The sequence below is a fragment of the Stenella coeruleoalba genome (assembly GCF_951394435.1).
Source record: "Stenella coeruleoalba genome assembly, chromosome: 6".
NCBI lineage: Eukaryota > Metazoa > Chordata > Mammalia > Artiodactyla > Delphinidae > Stenella > Stenella coeruleoalba.
Genome location: NC_137151.1, coordinates 90,570,034 through 90,590,524, shown reverse-complemented (window position 1 = coordinate 90,590,524; position 20,491 = coordinate 90,570,034). Strand labels below are relative to the sequence as shown.

At 40.0% G+C, this 20,491-nt stretch overlaps 1 protein-coding gene and 1 pseudogene across 3 annotated transcripts in view; one reads left to right on the top strand and one right to left on the bottom strand.

Moving 5' to 3' along the window:
• Nucleotides 1-12,065, top strand: part of RFTN2 (raftlin family member 2) — a 61,033-nt gene extending 48,968 nt beyond the window's left edge. Inside the window, exon 9 of one of the 2 annotated variants that reach the window (XM_079924648.1) lies at nucleotides 10,643-12,065. In XM_079924648.1, coding sequence (XP_079780774.1) covers nucleotides 10,643-10,915 — 273 coding nt within the window. In that variant the 3' untranslated portion in view covers nucleotides 10,916-12,065. Of the gene's footprint in view, nucleotides 1-7,403; nucleotides 8,185-10,642 lie in introns of those variants that run through there. The other variant, XM_079924649.1, reaches the window with a different exon arrangement.
• Nucleotides 9,033-10,056, bottom strand: LOC307187635 (small ribosomal subunit protein eS1-like; annotated as a pseudogene). The gene has a single exon. The product of its transcript is annotated as a small ribosomal subunit protein eS1-like (transcript).
• Nucleotides 12,066-20,491: the final 8,426 nt, after the last annotated feature.

Genomic DNA, 20,491 nt, shown 5'->3' with positions numbered 1-20,491 from the left:
TTGAAAAAAATTTTTATGTAGTTGTAGGTCTGTAATGGCACTATTCTTTGCTTGTATCTTGAAATCAGTTGTTGTTTGGGAGGGGCTGATAAGGGGATTGCTTCATTTATAAAGGTTTTCAAAGAATTATTTCAAAGGTGTTTAGTTCTTTTTTATTTTTTTATTATTTATTTATTTAAAGATTTATTTATTTATTTATTTGGCTGAACCGGCTCTTATGCGGCAGGTGGGCTGCTTAGTTGCTCCTTAGTTGAACTCTTAGTTGCGGCATGCATGCGGGATCCAGTTCCCTGACCAGGGATCGAACCCGGGCCCCCTGCATTGGGAGCGTGGAGTCTTATCCACTGCGCCACCAGGGAAGTCCCTAGTTCTTTTTTAAAAACATAAATTATTTTATTTTATTTTTGGTTGCGTTGGGCACGCAGGCTTTTCTCTGTTTGTGGCGAGTGGGGGCTTCTCTTGTTGCGGAGTACAGGCTCTAGGCATGCAGGTTTCAGTAGTTGTGGCTCATGGGCTCTAGAGCGCAGGCTCAGTAGTTGTGGCGCACGGGCTTAGTTGCTCCGCGGAAGGTGGGATCTTCCTGGGCCAGGGATCAAACCCGTGTCCCCTGCATTGGCAGACAGATGCCTAACCACTGTGCCACCAGGGAGCCCAAAGGTGTTTCGTTCTAAAAACCAGTTGGTGGAAATTTGAGACAATTACAAACATTGCCCTAGGATCGTTAATGAGTTTTCAGTAAAATGATAAATTTCACGGGCTGGTAGAAACTGATCTAGGGTTTAACCCTTGAAAAAAAGAGTTCTCTCTTTTACTGAGATTAATGTCAAGATATGTAAGACTTTTTGTAGTCAGTTGCACTCAACATAGAACAGTACTTTTATGTTAAGCAAAGCCATTTCATGCCTCTGTATAGGAGAGGGAATTGAGAATCACATGATGAAGAAAGCATATTGTTGGAATTTTTTCTTCTGAAGTTATAAAGACCTTTACGTTTGGAATTTGTTTATAGTCCACAAATATGTTTTTATACAATATTCTAGATAGCTTGAGAATTTTTTTAAATACGGAAAATATCAATTCAAAATATTTATACTCCTAATTACTGCCTCAATTTTCTTTAAGCTATTGAAAGATAGTTTGTTTTAGGATTGAAAAATTTTAGAAAAAAATTAATAGGAGAAAATCTTCTGAACTGGAGCTAAGCAAAGAGTTCTTAGACATGACACCAAAAGCATAATTCATTTTAAAAAATTGATAAATTAGACCTTATCAAAATTTAAAACTTTTGCTCTGTGAATAACACTAAGAAAATAATAGAAAAGCCACAGACTGGGAGGAAAAAAAAACTTTGCAAATCACGTATATGACAAAGGACTTGTATCCAGAAGGTATCAAGAACTCTCAAAAGTTAAAAAATAAATAAACAACGCAGGTAAAAAATAGTTAAAAGTCTTGGACATCTAACCAATGAGGATATGTAGATGAGAAATAAGCACATAAAAAAACATTTAAATCATTAGTCATTAAGGGAAATGCGAATGAAAACCATGATGAGGCACTACCATACATCTACTAGAATGACTAAGATTAAAAAATATTGACAACACTAAGAACTAGCAAGGATGAGGAGCAATCAGAACTATCAAACGCTGCTGGTGGGGATGCAAAATGGTGCACCCGCTCTGGAAAAGAGTTTGGCAGCTTCTCATGGGGTTAAACATACACTTACATACGACCACCAATCCCACTCTTGGGCATTGACCCTAGAGAAATAAAAATTTTCGTTCACACAAAAAGCTACACATAAATGTTTATATGTTCTATCCATAATCTCCAAAAACTGGAAAAAATCCAAATGTGTTCAGCAGGTGTATGGACAAACGGCTGTGGTACTTCCATACAATGAAATACCACTAACAAATGCACTCTCATGTGCACAATGGCGTGGATTAACCTCACAAAGCATGCTGATTAAAAGAAGCCAGTCTCAGGGAGTTCCCTGGTGGTCCAGTGGTTAGGTCTTGGCACTTTCACTGACGGGGCCTGGGTTCAATCCCTGTTTGGGGAGCTAAAATCCTGCAAGCTGCATGGCGCAGCCAAAAAAAAAGCCAGTCTCAAAAGGTTATAGACTGTACTATTCTTTTTTTTTTTTTTTTTTTTAATTTATTTATTTTTGGCTGCATTGGGTCTTTGTTGCTGCATGCGGGCTTTCTCTAGGTGTGGCGAGCAGGGGCTACTCTTCATTGTGGTGCATGGGCTTCTCACTGCAGTGGTTTCTCTTGTTGCAGAGCACGGGCTCTAGGAGCTTGGGCTTCAGTAGTTGCAGCACGCAGGTTCAGTAGTTGCAGTGCTTGGGCCCTAGAGCGCATGGACTTCAGTAGTTGCGGTGTGTGGGCTCAGTAGTTGTGGCTCGCGGGCTCTGGAGAACAGGCTCAGTAGTTGTGGCACATGGCCTTAGTTGCTCCGAGGCATGTGGGATCTTCCAAAACCAGGGATCGAATCCATGTCCCCTGTATTGGCAGGCAGACTCTCAACCACTGCACCACTAGGGAAGTCCCTGTGCTATTCTATTTATATGACATCCTCAAAAAGACAGAACTGTACTGTGGATAACAGATCATGGCTTGCCAGGGATTTGGGGTTTGGGGAAGGGTGTGATAAAGGGATAGCATGAGGGGTTTTGAGCGGGATAATAGGACTGTTCTGTGTCCTGATTATGATTTGTACACAAATTTATACACATGTATTAAAATTCATAGAACTTTACACTTTTACATATTTACTTTTAAATTTAAAAGATTGTATGCTTTATAATTTTATTTTTTTAATTTAAAAATAAAATAAAAATGTTATGAAAGATTGCATGCTTTATAAATCACATAGGCTATATTTTTTATACCTTTGTCCTTCAGTAAAAACTCTCCTTGGATAATGGAATTTTTATGAAGTATAATGAGATTGTTAACCTCCATTTCCTCTACATGAGGCTCTGTAGTATAAATAAAGCAAGGTTCTTTTTCTCTTTTTGGGGGCGGGGGCCTGTCACTGTTGTGGCCTCTCCCGTTGCGGAGCACAGGCTCCGGACGCGCAGGCTCAGCGGCCGTGGCTCACGGGCCCAGCCGCTCTGCGGCATGTGGGATCTTCCCAGACCGGGGCACGAACCCGCATCCCCTACATCGGCAGGCGGACTCTCAACCACTGCGCCACCAGGGAAGCCCCGAAAGCAAGGTTCTTTTTATCTTGCTCTTCCTTTTATCTATTTAAAAATTTTTTTCTTTATTTTGGGGGGAGGGCTCTTGATAGACTCAAGGAAGTGATTGCTACGCTAAGCAGGGTAAGAGACTCTGACCAGGATTTTACCTCCATCTATTAAATGTTCTCAATTTTTCTTCCAAGATCTTCTTTCTTAACTTTTCTGTTTCTTTGAAGACTCAAGTAAAAAACTCATCAGATTTTTCTATTACCTAAAAATCTTTATTTCAGCTAAATTCTTCAGCCCATTTCCCTTTGATAATTATTTATAAGAAACAACAGGTCATTTAAAAGTATTTAGTTTCCACTGACTCAGAGTAGGGTTTCCATCCAGTGGTGTTCTTAGGGGTAGACAACAAACCATGAAAGGGATTCCAGGGGATGGGTGTGTGTGTGTGTGTGCGTGCGTGTGTGTGTGTGCGCGTGTGTGTGTGTGTGTGTGTGTGTACAAACAGCTTCTGCCAGGCTGTCCAAGCCTCCGTGTCCTCATCTGTAAAATGGACAATGTTAGTACCTACCACAGGGTTGGGAGGAGGATTCAGTTAGAAAACATGTAGGGGGCTGGGCACAGCACCTGGTCACATGGAATGTTGCTTTTGTTTTCATAGGAATGTTTTTCTTTCAATACTAGATGATTAAACACTAACTCTATGGAGAAACTGAAGAAAAAATCCAGAAACTCCTACTGACCCTCCATTTTCTCCAGCTAAAAATTACCTTCGGCTAATATGTAGGAATGTAGTGCATTGATGCTTTTTGACGTTCAAAAAAACACACATGAACATATATATATATATATGTTCATATTTATATATATATAAAGCAAATATGGAAAATATTAACAAGTTTTGAACTAGGTAGTAGGTTCATTGTAGTATCCTTTAAACTTTCTGTATATTTGAAATTTTTCATAATTGGAAAGTTGGGAAAAATTAAGCTAAAAAGCATTAGTTGCCAACAATTTTTTTCTGTTAGTTACTAAGTGGTAACTAATTAGTTACTAAGATGCTATGCCAAAAAGACCAATTAGAATGATTTAAATACAACAGAAGGGTCTCTCTCATAATTATCTAAAGATGGGCAGGCAATCCAGGGTGGGCAAAGCTCTGCCTCATGACTGGTCAGCTCTGCCACACTCAACATTTGGCTTCTGCCTCTGGACCCAGGACTGCTTCTTCACTCATTGCTGTGTCCAGCCAGCAAGAAGTAGGAAATTCCACGCATGCTTCTAAGGCACTGACACCCAAGTCACAGACATATTTCTTCTCACATCCCATTGGCCTGAACTTTATGTCACCACAAGCATCTGCAAGGGAGGCTGGGAAATGTAATTGGGGCAACCATGTGCTGGTACCATAGTGAAATACTACATGCCCAGCTAAAAATTGCAAGGCATTGGTGGTGAGGTGGGTGCAGAGTTCTGTTATTAAAAGAAAGATAGAGAGAATAGACTCTGGGAGACAGGAGTTAAATTTAAATGGTTCCAATTTACATTTGTTTTTCTCCTTTAGAGAAGTTTTGCATTCAAATTATTTTCTTATCTTTAAAATGTATCTCAAAATGAATGATTTCAAGTGGTAAAGACTTCTTGGGCACATCTATTGAATCATTTCTCTAATACAAACCCAGAAGTGAAGGAGCTGCAGTCATAAAAATGTTCTGAATTAGATCTTTTGAAGGTAACTATAAATAAAATCACATGGGGACTTCCCTGGTGGCACAGTGGTTAAGAGGCCGCCTGCCAATGCAGGGGACCTGGGTTCGAGCCCTGGTCCGGGAAGATCCCACATGCCGCAGAGCAACTAAGCCCGTACGCCACAACTGCTGAGCCTGTGCTCTAGAGCCTGCGAGCGACAACTACTGAGCCCATGTGCCACAGCTACTGAAGCTTGTGTGCCTAGAACCTGTGCTCTGAAACAGGAGAAGTCACTGCAGTGAGGGGCCCGCTCACCGCAACAGAGTAGCCCCTCCCAGACACAGCTAGAGAAGGCCTGTGTGCAGCAACAAAGACCCAACGCAGCCAAAGATAAATAAATTCATAAATTAAAATAATAATAATAAAAAAATAAAATCACATGAATACTAAGAAATATTTAACATACACATTAACTTCTTTCCTTATTGCATGGTAAGATAATTATTTAATCAAACTTTGTTCTTACTTTTCCAGTCATTTGAAATTATTGGAAACTCATAGGGTCATATTTCATTCACTAGCTGTTAGTATCCTCAATTGAAGTCTATGTGAAATCTAATTTGGTGCCAGTATAAATAGAAGATGTCAGGTACCTCAAAGAACATCATGTATAGATAAAAATGAAAGCATTTTGCTTTTACCATTAATGAAGTCCTTCATCTAGGGAATGCTTTTCACTCAAAGCAAATGGGCTTCTTACTGGTGTGGGCAGAAGGGACGTGGGCTCAACCGCAGCCACAGGGCAGTGTTCAGGCTGGAGAGCAGCCCTCTTCTGGGCCACCCACACTTGTTTCCACATGACTTATTGGTGTCCCTTGGGGTGTAAGGGACAGAAACCCTGCTCAGATTAGCCTCTGTCCATAAGGGAATTTATGGGCTTCTAGGTGGGAAGGATTCTGGCATAGCTCATAATATCAAAAAGAGAGCTACCAAAAACAGTGCCTCAGGGACTGATTCCAGAGATTCAACAGCCCCAGGATGTTCTGTTTGTTTCAGCTTCTACGTATGTATGTGCAGAGGGCTTCTTATGAGGTGAGTATGGCCACCTCATCAAAAAGAACTTCTTGAAATAACTCAGACAGAGAAAGACAAATACTGTATGTTATCACTTATATGTGGAATCTAAAAAAATAAAACAAACAAATGAATATAACAAAAAGAAGCACACTCACAGATATAAAGAACAAACCAGTGGTTACCAGAGGGGAGAGGAAAGGAGGGGGAGGGGCAGGATAGGGGTAGGGGGTTAAGAGGTACAAACTACTATGTATAAAATAAATAAGCTACAAGGATATATTGTACAGCACAGGGAATATAGCCAATATTTTATAATGACTTTAAATGGAGTATAATCTATAAAAATATTGAATCACTGTTGTACACCTGAAACTAATATAATATTGTAAATCAATTATACTTCAATTTTTAGAAAGAACTTCTTTATCCTAGAGTCAATATAGCAATCCCAGGGAAGGACTCTGATTGGATCTGATTGGGTCACATGCCCACACTGCAGTAGAGAGGAAGGTGGATAGGAAAGCTAGCTGGAAAGATGGTTGTCCACGACACCTTTTTCCCTTCCCAGGTTTGAATGATTTTGACAGCCCCAAGCTTGGATGACTCAGGAACATATTCTGTGAGCAAGAAGGGTTGGGGTTTCTCTGCATGATTCAAAAGCTCGGACTCTTCTAACTGGTACTGGAGTCACACTTAGTCTTACAGTGGCTTCCTATTCCTCTTTCAACCCTGAGACACACAAGGAAGAGAAATCTTGAATGTCCACTCCATGTTTTTATTACTTTATAAACCATATTTTTTAGCTACTCTTCCACTCTATCCATCATAACACTGTCCAAGACAATGCAAAGTCTTACGATTGCTGGTATAATTCTGACTTTGTTCTTTTACTTTTGTTTTTAAGATGTCAGCAGTGGAAAATGAAAGATACATTGGTAGCACAGCCTAACTGAGACTGGTTTGTCACTGAGTCTCGTGTATTTGAAATGGGTCATTCATTTTTAGTAAATGAGGATGATTCTCAGAAGTTGATTGATTTTATCAAAGGGTAGCATTAGATCTGCATGCAACTCTTGGTAGAATCTGCTCTCATTCTACAGTGAAAATATCAGAAGAAAGTGAGACCCTATATGAATAAGTCTGGCAATGTTGCATGAAAAATCTCTTTATTGACATAGTGAAATACTCAAAATATAGTGAGTGTTACGTGCAAAAGTGAGCTAGCTGTACACATCCATGTGTGCATATGCAAATACATAGTAAAACATGCCAAATTTAAACAGTGGTATCTCTGTGAGATGGGATTGTGGGTGGGTTTTGCTTTTTTCTTTATTTTTGCCTGGTTTTCTACACTGAGCGTGTACTATTTTTGTAATTGGAAACTTTTATTTGAGAAACATACAAATCTTTGACCACAAATCTACTCATATTTTTGCAGAGCAGATAATGTGAAAAAAATAAGGTAAGACACTCCGGCTCCAGTTCAAAGCCAGCTACTCCCTGACCTTGGACAAATACCATCTTCCTTCTGGGTCTTACCTCTGTACAATGAGGGATTAAAGTAGATGATCTCCAAGGACTTGGTCATGTTTCAGTCTCCTACACTCTAAGTTATAAGAACATTGCAATTTGGTTTGTTGGAAAAGCTATTATTTCATGTAGAGTGAGGGAGGCGACATCATTGCTGAACATGTATTTATTAAAAGTCACTTGGTAAAAAAAGAAAAGAGTTTGTTCTGAAATCTTTTATAGAGTTAGGTATTTTGTCATCTTCTAATATTTAAATTTTGGTGGCTGTTTACTTATTAATACTTATTTAAAAGTGAATTACTGTCACTATCTTATTTAATACCCAATTTTTATTAAGAAAATTCTCATTGAGTATGTGAGACCTGGCCTCTATTGGCTGATGTACAAGAAGGAATTTATTGCAAAATTCACCTTTGGCCCTGGGGCTGGTGAAAAAGGAAAGATCCAGGCTGCCAAGTGCTCCCAGGCTCCCCCTCCTTCCCATTTCATTCAGTCAACAGGAGAGGTCATTCAGGAGTGAATGCATCCTTTGTGCCTGTGGGAAAGGAGCCAGTAGCTAGGCTTGAGAAAGGAGCAGTACCGGTCAGCCCCGCCTGCAGCCAAAAGGCTATATCCTCACTGACCAGCGTCCCAATGCCAGGGAGAACGAGACATTCTCAAATCCTCTACCCTGAGAGTAAGTCTGTCAGGTTCCACTGCTTGTATTAAATTCAGTACATTTGGTGAATGGGAATAAAAAGGGAAAAGATTTGAGATCTGAGACTTGCACTTGATGAATGCAAATGAAAATGTCCCTACCATCAAGCTATGTCTGACTTGGGCTGTGAGAGTGGGCCTTTATTGAGGCAGGACCCACTGCAGACTTGTTCCTTTCAACTTGTCCAAGGACTCCAGTAACTCAGCCAAGAAAAAGATGAGCTGCCAACACACTCCTTTCAATGCAACACACTGAGGCCTGCATCTTCCTATACAAACAGTGCCATCAACCGCGGTTACATTCCACAGTAGCCCGCAAAATTCAGTTTAATACCGCTGTTTGCATGGTATATTTGCCATGAAAGCCAGTATGAAATCCTTTTACTTTTATTTTTTTTTAATTTTTTGCCCCACCGCACGGCATGCGGGATCTTAGCTCCCCGACCAGAGATCAGAGCCGCGCCCACTGCAGTGGAAGCATGGAGTCTTAACCACTGGACCGCCAGGGAAGTCCATGCATTTCTATTTTATACACTATAGTTCAAGAAACCTATGGATTAACAAACTTTCATAAGACTAGCCTAGGCATCTGACTTCTATATATTTTTCTGAGTTTTTTTTGAGTAAATTTAGTTCTCACATTTGAGAAAATGTAATCCTAGTTCCCAACTAATATATAAATGAGCTTTAAGCAAATAAACTCTTTGTAATCTGGGAAATTACTGGGCTTTTTTAATGTTTTTTAAATTTTATCTTTATCTTATTTATCCTTACTCAGCTTTTATGCCAGAGTATATGATCATGATCTAATATCTGTCATGTTATCAGTATTTTTTTTTTAGCACAAATGAGGTCTTTATTTGTCACCATTAAAAGTCTGATTTTTAAACAGATTCCTGGACTGGTGGCTCATGTCCATCAACTCGTTCAACTTTAGCACCTGTCTCGTCCCCAGTAGCTTTTCCAGAACTACTACCTTCACCATGTAGCTCCATGAGCTTTCCCAATTCAAACCTGGGCTTCTTCAGCATTTTTGCTTTTCTAACAAAGACATCATGGAGTGGATAAATAGATCGGCAGGCCTTTTCTATGTCTTTTCCAATGCTGTCTGGAATCAGTTTATTGACCACCTCTTTCAAGTCATTTGTCTGCACCTCTCGGGTCATGATTTCCATCATCTTCTTGCGGATCTGGCGGACCTGCTGGTGCTGGGCATAAGAGGTCTTCCGAGTCTGAGTGTTGCGTTTTTTAGTAAAACCCACACAGAAGAGACGAAGCAAATAACCATCGGTAGTCTTGACATCAACGTGAGCTTCAATCATGGTCTGCCATTTTTTGACCATGAAGCACATTTTGTCACGGGTAAGATCCACGCCATGGAAATTAGGCAGTTTTTGCCCTGAACATCCTCAGTAATAAGCTTGAATTTTCTAAATGCAACTTCATCATTCTGCAGATCAGCAAGGCTCACTTCAAACACACGACCCTTGAGGCCATCAGATGCGATTTTGGTTCCTTGAGTTCTCGTGACTAGTGTTTTCCCAATATTTCTTATATTGAACATAGCTGGCGCTTTCACATCATACCAATCTTTCTTAGAAAATGGGTCAACCACTTCCTTCTTGGCTCCCTTTTTACCGCCTTTCGTAAGGCGCTTGTTCTTTCCAACCGCCATGGCGCTGCTCCGAGAGCCAAAAGGATGTTATCGGTATTAAAGAAGCCCCTGTAGGCTCATCAGGAGTCTGAGGATCCACAGTTCTCTCCCTGAGCTCTCCGTCTGTTGACTTAGATATCTTAGTTTGACTTAAGTTACCTTGGCAGAGACCACGTCTTTCTACTGCGAACCGCAGCAAGGATGAGGTCAGGCCTCAGCAATATTTCATAGTGAAAATACCCGCAGCTTCTCTGACAGTCTGCAGGAGCTGGTCCCGCCGCTGAGCAATCCCACTGTGTCAGGCAGAAGCGGCTTGTAGCAGGACAAGGAGAGGGGTCTGCTCCACCTAGAAAGGTGCCCCTTATTCCAATATGATCTCAGTGTGAATCACCTGTGCAGTCTATTCCTATAGAAATGGGGGAGAGGTAGCCTCTGGGGTACTTTTTCTGCTGCTCAGATCCCGACAAACACCTAGAAGGAAAATGGAGGTTTTAGCGTATCTCTACCTGCTTTGCTCCCCCAGATAAGATCTCAGCAGGTCCCTCTCCTCAGAGGTGTCATTGAGGACCCAGACAGGGGCACACAGCCCGCCCGCCGATGAGGAGAACGATGGGCCAGGAAGACACCAAGTGGTGTGAACAGAGAGGGGAGCGCACCTTCGCTTGGAGGGCGGGGAGGAGGGAACGTGAAGGGCGGCCCGAGCTGGCCCTTGAAGAGAAGCGGGCAGGGAACTAGACCAGCGGGACAAGACGGCGCCCATTCTTTTAACTCCTGGTTGCCAATCTCTTGTGTTTCAGAGGAAAGGCGGCCGGCACGTGAAAGGTGAAGACAGGAGCAAAGTCACGAGTAGGAGCGTCGGATTGGACACGGCCCTGTCACACCCTGCAGAGGGCTGGAGCCCGCCCGAGGCGCGCCTCCTCGCTCCTTCTCGAGAATGCTGGATGAAGGAGAAGAGGCCGGCCCAGCACAGCAGCTTCTCCGGGTTCAGCAACAGTGACAGTGTCCTGCGGGAAATAGATGATGGACAGTTTGACCAGGAAGATGGAGTAACTCAGGTCACTTGTATGTGAGCAAAGAAGGAACAGAGGCCTTGTAAATAATTATTAAAATAATTGCCAAGTTACTTTATTGTATTGCTTTATCTGCATTTATGGAATACTTTGAATTTTTCCAGACTCAGGCTTTCCTCTAATCTACGTAAACTTTGGCTCAACCTTCCAGGCAAGGAAGAATAACCAACATATTTGTAAATTTAGAATCATGTTTACAGTTTTCTCAACTAAAACATCTGTTTAAGCAGATGTCTTATGAGGTTATTAACCAATGTACTTCAGTGTCTCATGAATGTGTAAGGTATACTTTTCTTACAATTCCTGGTAAGACAACTAAATATCTCAACCAGTATTTTCACTTAATTAGAAAATTCTCAGGTTAGAGCCTTACTTAAGCTGAAAATTCTTCCTCTCTCTCTCTCTCTCTCTCTTTCACACACACACACACACACACACACACACACACACACACACGGCTAATTAATAAAGTACCTATTTCCTGAATATAACAATTAATCTAAATTTTGTCTTTAACTATGGTAGGTATGTACAAAGCAAACCCTTATTTGTTAAAATATTCTTTGAAAAAAAATCCTTTTTGTATGTCTTTGGTTTTAAAGGGTCACCATGTTACCAACCTCGTACTAATTCATTGAGTTTAAACTTTCTTGTGTCTGATAGCCTAGAAACACAGCAAAGCACCATCCCTTAAAATTCAATATGAGAAGAACCCACAACCTCAATATTTAAAAACCGTAATAGACAGAATTAATTTTCTTTCTTTTAAATTGTAAGTAGTCTGAAAAGGGAAACATCAACTTTAAATGGAAACAAGTCTTTTATCAGCCTAGATATGAATTACGCTTTTATTTTGATTGCTAAAGCATGAAGAATGTGGAAACCCAGAATTTTCAGTCCTGCAGGAGTAAAAAGGTACTCATAGCACATGCAACGTGTACAGTGACTTATCTGTTCCATCTCTGCTTTTCTTGCTCTGCTAGTAGGGATGCCTTTGCCTTGCCCAGCCTTTAACAGGTAAAGATTAAAATTTTACAAAATAGAGGATTTTCATTTATCTACGAAAGGCTTACTTTGAAATGTGGTTTACTTCAAATGAATTACAACTGTGCCATTGATGAGTTCAGCCTATTATATTATTTTTATTAGCATTGGTGTTGACATTATAAAGTCATTTGAATAATAAAATGTCATTTGTAATTGGGCTATTGTTTTATTGAACACAAATGCTCTTAATGTTTTACACATATGACAGATATGTATTACATGTTATCAAATATATAGTGTAACTAGGGACTTCCCTGGTGGTCCAGTGGTTAAGACTCTGCACTCCCGATGCAGGGGGCACAGGTTCAATCCCCGGCTGGAGAACTAAGAACCTGCATGCCGCACAGTGTGGCCAAAAAAATAAATAAATAAAGTTTTTATGTAAATCTGTTATGTAAATGTAAATCAACCATACTTCAAAAAAAAATGTATGGTGTAACTAAACTATGTTGATCTCCATGAATTGTTGGTAAGATTGACATGGAATTATTCTACTTCTACCGTGCAGAAGCATTACCTTTATAGGTATAAAGGAACTGAAGAATATTATGCTCCGTATTATTCTATGGAAATAGCTATCAACAGTATTTGCAGAAGTGCTTTTGGTTTTGACTTTTAGATGAACTTGAGTTCCATATTCATGAGTTGGTGAACTTTTGGTAGAAATAAATACTACTTCTGGAGCCCACAAAATGCCATGAGTTATGAAACACAGGTAATGAACTCAGAAAGATCAGACAGTTTTTCCTAATGCCAGGGTCTACAACAGGCAGAGATTCTGGTATATTCTGTTAGTGTAAAGAAGGGATTTGAAGTATTAAAAAGAGAGAAAGAAGGGGCTTCCCTGGTGGCGCAGTGGTTGAGAGTCCGCCTGCCGATTCAGGGGACGTGGGTTTGTGCCCCGGTCCGGGAGGATCCCACATGCCGCAGAGCGGCTGGGCCCGTGAGCCGCTGGGCCTGCGCATCCGGAGACTGTGCTCCGCAATGGGAGAGGCCACAGCAGTGAGAGGCCCGTGTAACCACCCCCCCCAAAAAAAAAAAAAACAGAGAAAGAAATTTATATCAACTAAAGGAAAACTCAGAAATCTCTTTTAATTTTTTAAAAATTTGTATAAGAATACTTTCTTTTCACAATTTGTTTCTAATCTGTTATTTCTTCTTATTAAAAAAATCTTTTTATTAGGATAAACTTAGTGGTCATACCCTTAAAACCTATTTTATAAACAGTTACTCCAACAGTTACCCTTAAGTTATGTGGCAAATTTGTATGATAGTGAATAAATAATGACCAAATGGTTCTAGAGCATTTTAATTATATATAAGTAACTCTGAGTCTCTTTTAAAAAACAAAAAGTAACAAAATTTGGACTCTATATGCCTAAGAAGTTAAATGTGAGTAACCTTATCATTATCTACCAGTTGTACATTCAGTTCTTTTCATAACGCTGTGTAATTCCTTAGGGGCTCTGGCATGTGAATTTTTAATACCTATAAATTATGATGATGAAAAAATATGCAGATCATAGATGTGGGTGTGAGGTTCTGCCATTCCCCTTGGTACAGCATCTATGGCACTTGTCTTAGGTTTCCATAACCACCTGTTAGTTCCATCCCATTTGGGTTGAATGTCACCTGTTATCTCCATGGACAGCATTTAGCACCTAATTACCAGAGAAATTGCCACTGAGCTGGGGAGCAGCTCTATCAATGTCACTTAAAGACAACAGAAACATCACTCTTTTTAAGAGACTTGAGGGCTTCCAGGAGCCTTCAGACACCTATAGAAGCAGGAGGCAGGGCTGTGGTAAGTCCGAATCACAACTATCATCTCCAAATCATTTGTTTTATCAGGAGCAGGTGTTTGTATATTTGACTATAAATATACCAGTTGCATTTTCATTTCTTTCATTCTGGAACAGCTAAGGAACTGTCTCTTTTCCCAGCCTTTCCTCACTACCTTAACTCCTCGCTACCATTCCCTCTAGGCTAGAAGGACTGTGGCTCTTTCAGCATTAAGACTAAAAAGGATTTCCTTCTCTCGACTCCTCAGGGCCCCAGCAGCCGCCTGTATGGAAAGACTAAATTTCAAGTGAGCACTGAAATGGAGTGGTGCTAGCAATGGGGAGAGTCTATAACTAAGCATTTTAATTCAAAATACACTGGTGGGTATGTAGGAAAGCCAGCTAAATGCAAGCCGTCAGAACCATTTAAATAATATTAATTATAGCAATTTATCATACCTTGAGAGTTTTACTTGTGCAATAGCCCAAAGTTTATAGAGCCAGTTCTGACAAATGATTATACATAAACATAAGATGACCAGTGGTGAGTTTCTTGGTTTTATTTTTGCCTCGTGTATCTCAGGCTTGGAAGCTGAAGAAACCAGCAATCAGGAAATGCCAATGTTGCAGACCAAGAAAACCCTAAGAAAAGCCTAGAAAGACGGCACATATTTAGACAATAACTGTTCTATTCCAGCCAAACACCACCACAGAAAAACCTGTGACCTCACCTGGACCTACACCAGCACAGACTGAGTGGAAAGCCTAGATTTCCACCCTCACAAGGCTATACCAAAGGGGCCCAACACCGCGGCCAGGGTGGTGTCAGGGAAAGACAGTAGGGAACTGGGGATTTCATCCCCGCGGGCCAGTCAGAGGCTCCCCACCCTCACCGCACAGAGTTAGTGGAGGTCATGTAAGAAGTCTGGACTTCACCCCCATCCGTTGTCGTTGTATACCTAGACAGCAGCTTCAAAGGAAAATCAGTTCTGGTAAAATGGTAACATTTTTTTTCTTTAACTTCCTTTACCTGTTGAGTCATTTCCCTGCAAAACAGTATCTCAATTGCTGAAAATGAAGTTCCAAAGTGTACACTAAGGCATAAAAGGCCAGTGAAGCAAACCAATAAGAAATGGAAATCAAGTTATTCTTATCTTCTCATCAAAAATGTAATCACTAAATAAAACAGCTGGGGGAATTAGAAGATTTGCCTACATGGAAAAAAGTTTGAATTGACCCTCCATGTTTCAATCAAGTGTTCACTCTCTCCTCCCAGTTAATCACTGCTGTGCCTGAGCTGCCAGGAGACCTGACTGGGCGGGCTAGCCAAGAACCACCCACACGAACACCTGGGAAATCTGAAGTCCAGGCTTTCTAATGTAAGAATTTCTTTGGTTGGTTATGCAGAAAAACTGTTAAATACACACATTTCAACTCCTTTGTGTCTTAATGGGGATACTAATCCTCAGGGACAGTCGTTTTCAACATGTTAAAGTTTCAAAAGTAGAACCACTCACATCATTGTAATAGATGTGGTTAGTAAAATGACTTTTTATTTAACACAAGAGAATATAGCATGTCTTCTAATTTCAGTAAATTAATAGAAAACTGAGACACACCAAATTTGGATATTTTACTTACATTTCCTTTATTCTTTCTCAGACTATAGGCATAGTTGAATGTTTATACAGCACACACAAAAAGTGGGTTTTAACATTTCAATATTTTTTCCTGTAAACATTAGTTCCTTAGCCACATGTCATTCTTCTGAATTTGTTCTTTTTGGAAACCATGTGACTCAAGATTTTTCTCCTTGTCTAACCCCCTCCAAAAGTATTAGTTAAGATTCCATTTTTTAAAACTTCCAGCTTTATGGTATAGCTGCAGACTGACATTTTATGTATGTTTCTCCCTTTTTTCCCACCTCTTCATGTAAAGAGCTACTGCCACAGACTTGAGTTAAAATGAATGGGATTCATACCTTATTCCAAAATATCTTACAGATGAATTAAAAATTAAATATAAAAAACAAAACTATAAAAATACTGTAATAATATATGAGCAAATATTTAGAGCATAATTCAAAACCCAGAAGCCATAAAGGAAAAGACTGTGTAAATACTAAGACTGCACATTTAAAACCTGCACACAGAAAAACACTCCATTAACATCATCAAAAAGTAAACAAAAAATTGTAATCAAGAAATGATCAAATAACAAAGGGCTAATATTCTAAGTATACAAAGGATGTTAATAAAAAACAGATGTACAACCTAGTAGAAAAAACTGCAAATGACACAAATAAGTAGTTTATTTAAAAGTCTTTTTTTTTTTTTTTTGGCCACCCTGCACGGCTTACAGGATCTTAGTTCCCCAACCAGGGATTGAACCCACGCCCTCAGCAGTGAGAGCACAGAGTCCTAACCAATGGACCGCCAGGGAATTCCCAAGTAGTTTATTTTAAAAAGAAACATAAACAACCAATAAACATGCCCTGGTTTAAACTCACTAATAAAAAATTGCAAAACAACAAAAAAAGAAAATGACTTTTTTTGTTTTAAATTGGGTTAGCAGTTTTCAAAAGATTGCTAATACCCAGTGTGGGCCAGTGTGTGCAGCCCGGAGGAGAGCAGCCTTCTTATAACCAAGAAATAGCCGTGAGGAAGGTGGCCATGCCCCAAGGATGGTGGGATGGAAAGTCAGGAAGAGCCTGGGACACCAGTGAAGGACCCTGGAGCCACTGCACAAGCCCAGGACTGCTGACCTCTGGCCTTGTTACAAAGAAAAGCAAAACCTTATTTGGTTAAGCCACTCCATTCCAACACATGCTGCCTAACACAATCCTACTCAACGTAAGAATTAAAGAAGTGTCCCAAGCATAGGTAGCAGGCAATATTCAGAAACATATGAAATTGCCGATCAAAACAGAGAAGGCTGAGCTTTGGAGCCAGGACTGAGTGCAGACCCTGGCCCTGCTACTTGTTCCTGTGGACACTGAACAGCTACTTTGAAGCTCAGTTTACTTATGTGTAAAGTGGGGATAGAAACAAACAAATTTAATCGTATGAGGATTTAGTGCAATTATGTGGGAAATGTACCACAGTTCCTGACACCTGGTTAGGTGCTCAAGAAACTGAAACCATTATTTTTTTTCAAAAGGTCCAGTTTTAAGTTTGCAAAGTTCTTTTTAGTGAGGTGAACAATCCTATGTTTGGGGAAACTCCAGAACAAATACAGGGCATCTTTTAAATATGAATATAACAGCTAAAGATTTAAATATATTTCTATGTGGTAAATCAAAAGATTCACCACTACTTTGCCAAGTAGGTAGTTCACAGGGTCTCCAGAAGAGCCAGAGACCCAAGACCGGACGCTAAGCAGCCATTATGTCTGCGGAAGACCATGCTGCTACCTCTACAGGTACAGATCATGTTAAAGGCAGATATCCCAAACAAAAGGCAGAGGAGGGAGGATATATTTTAAGAATGCTTTTTAGTTTTCAGCATTCAGTCTCTTGTCAGTGATGAAACCCTCCTCCTGAAACAGATTCCCTGTGAGAAGACGCAGGTTCACTCTCTCACCCATTCGTTCCTTTAACAAATATTTCTTAACTCTTGGTCAGTCTTGCACTTATGGAATCAATAGGCGAACGGAGGAGAAAGATAGTGCATGAACAGTAATAGAAATAATTATGTAATTATAGTTGATGTAAATACTCATAGGAAGCAAAGTTTGCTAGGAGGGCATATAACAGATGAACCTAATATATTCAAGGTCAGGGAAGGCTTCCCTGAGCAAATGATATTTGATAAATAATAATATTCTAGTAATAGATTGTTTGTGTTATAAAATTATAAACAGATCATTTTAGTGAATTTTTAAAAAATATTTATTTAGGCTGCTCTGGGTCTTAGTTTTGGCATGTGGAATCTTCACTGCGGCATGCGGACTTCTTAGTTGCGGCATGCATGTAGGACCTAGTTCCCTGACCAGGGATCGAACCGGGTCCCCCACATTGGGAGTGCAGTCCTATCCACTGGACCACCAGGGAAGTCCCATAAGCAGATCATTTTAAACTTGAGGACCTATGAACTTCTCAGGGGTGCTCCAAAATATTTGAGACCTGTTAAAAAATACATTGGGGCTTCCTTGGTGGTGCAGTGGTTGAGAGTCCGCCTGCCGATGCAGGGGACATGGGTTTGTGCCCCGGTCCAGGAAGATCCCACATGCCGCGGAGCGGCTGGGCCCGTGAGCCATGGCCGCTGAGCCTGTGCGTCCGGAACCTGTGCTCCGCAACGGGAGAGGCCACAAGAGTGAGAGGCCCGCGTACCGCAAAAAACAAACAGACAAACAAAAATAAAAAATACATTGGCTCCAAAATATGAAAACTGCCAAACTTAAATATTTAAATAGCTGTAATAAACGTAATATATATAAAAACGTTATTTCCTTTCATATTCATAAAAATGTCGTTAACTTTGAACGTAACTTGTAGATTAACTTTTCTCACTTCCAAGGCATATGTGATGATGGATGAGAAACACAGCCAATTGTAAACTAAGTGACCAATGGCGAGACAAATTCTTAAAATCAATTACAAAAAGCTGTTCAAATTTATATTTTTTAATATACAAATAATATTTAATGTGAAATGGGGATACATTTTAATATATTTGGTCTTATGTGCGGGTGGACTCTACTGCCCACAAAGGTCTGAAAATTGTCTGGTTTTAAGGTCTTGGGAAGCTCGGGGCAAAGCATCTCAAACCTGAAACCTTGCAGAGCAGCAAATGGTGTGCCAGGACCTGAGTGAGATTGGGGGTACAGATGGGCTCTTATCAATAGATCTAGGGTGTCACAGGCATTGGGAGAGAGTAGGAAATAGGGAACTCAAAGGTGAAAAATTCTTCTGTAGGTCGAGAGAACATCTGCATCAGGAGAAATCTATCCTGTCGCTCTCCACCTGGCCTCCCTTTCACCATCATCACTGCCTTTCTAGGTCACATCTTGGCCCCTTTTCGCACTCCATTCTGATTCTACACGAGTAATGATTTTTAATTCTCAGTGAGTATATGAACCCTTGAATCTCACACATGAGTGGAGTCTGAAGAGTACAAAGGAAATGATATCTTGGGTTTGGAGGGCTTTGAGAGCCAGAAAGACACATTTGAGAGGCCTCTCCTTCTGACACTTAAGACCTCACTTCACAGACTGTGGCCTCTCCTAACACCCCAGAAATGTGACACCAATCAATATGGTCACATTTTAATTGGTATTATCCTGCTAAATCTGAGCTTTCTACTCTGTACTGATGGATTCTTCCCATAGTGATTAAAATAACAAGGACTTAGTCTCTACCCTTGCCCTAAAAGTTGGCATCTTATTCAGAAATAGCAAACCCCACTCATTCCAGCCATAATCCTCTCACCAACAACTAAGCTCATTTTGCCATGCACCATAACATTTCCCCTGCCCCAAGCAATGTTTGAAAAACCCCTCTCCTCCTAATGTCCGCAAATCATCACGAAGTTATTTTAAATCCTTTTGTATTAACACATTTAACTATGTTCAGATAATCAAAATAACTACACATAAATACAGCACTAAACAAAAACCTTCATTAATTACTAAATAGACAGGTTGTGAATATAGCTTAGAAAAAAACTTATTAATGTGAATAAGCAAAACGGATGTTTTCACAGATGTGTTGCCAAGACTTAACAGCTTCTCTAACTACATATGACATTAATATAAGCCATTATTATAAAACACAATTTATATGTTATCCAGTGAAATGTTTTTAACTTTTTAGAGACAGTTTTCACAAAGTTAACACTAAAATGTAGAATTGAAGAACTAAAAATGGTAAGATATTCCAAATTTAGTTAGGAAGAAATTGAAAATCTATAGTTAAAGATGTACTTTTTTAAAGCTTATTCCTCTCCTGTTAAGGTCACAAACATCACATTTTCCTTCTTCTCCAGTAGTCTCATGTCTAGCTTCTAGAAAGCAGTGCTCTAACAGCTCTTCTAGAAAGCTGTTACCTAAAGTTTATTTTCTAATTTGCATCCAAAATCATACTCCTTAAAATGTTTCATCTTCCATCTCTCCTACTCTGCCTTTCACAAACTGGTAAGCAAGGTTTCTGAACCACAGAATGGTCAGTTCTATGAGTCAACTAAAAGATCATGCCAAAAATTTAGCTATCAATGGATCAATACAAGGATGTAGTTAATGGTAAGCTACAAAAAATGATTCCAAGTTCAACTTTTTCAGTCAGAGACTTAAATCAAGCATGTGTGACTGGGAGGCATAAAGAAGTAGATAACATGCAGGAAATAAAAAGAACCACCGTCAGAGTAAAAGTTAAGTCCATAGCATGCAGAACTTTTTGACATTAACAATATGAATTCAAGAAGGCTGCTGTGGTAGGCTGAATAAAGGCCCCCTAAGACAAATATGCTACTTTATATGGCAAAAGGGACTTTGCAAATATGATTAATGATTTTATTATTTTTTTTAATATTTATTTATTTGGCTGCACTAGGTCTTAGTTGCAGCATGTGGAATCTAGTTCCCTGTCCAGGGATAGAACCCGGCCCCCCTGCTTTGGGAGTGTGGAGTCTTAATCATTGGTCCACCAGGGAAGCCCCTGATAAATGATCTTGAGATGGGGAAATTAGCCTGGATTATCCAGGTGGGCATAATGATGCAATCACAAGCATCGCTAATTAGAGAGGTGGAGAGA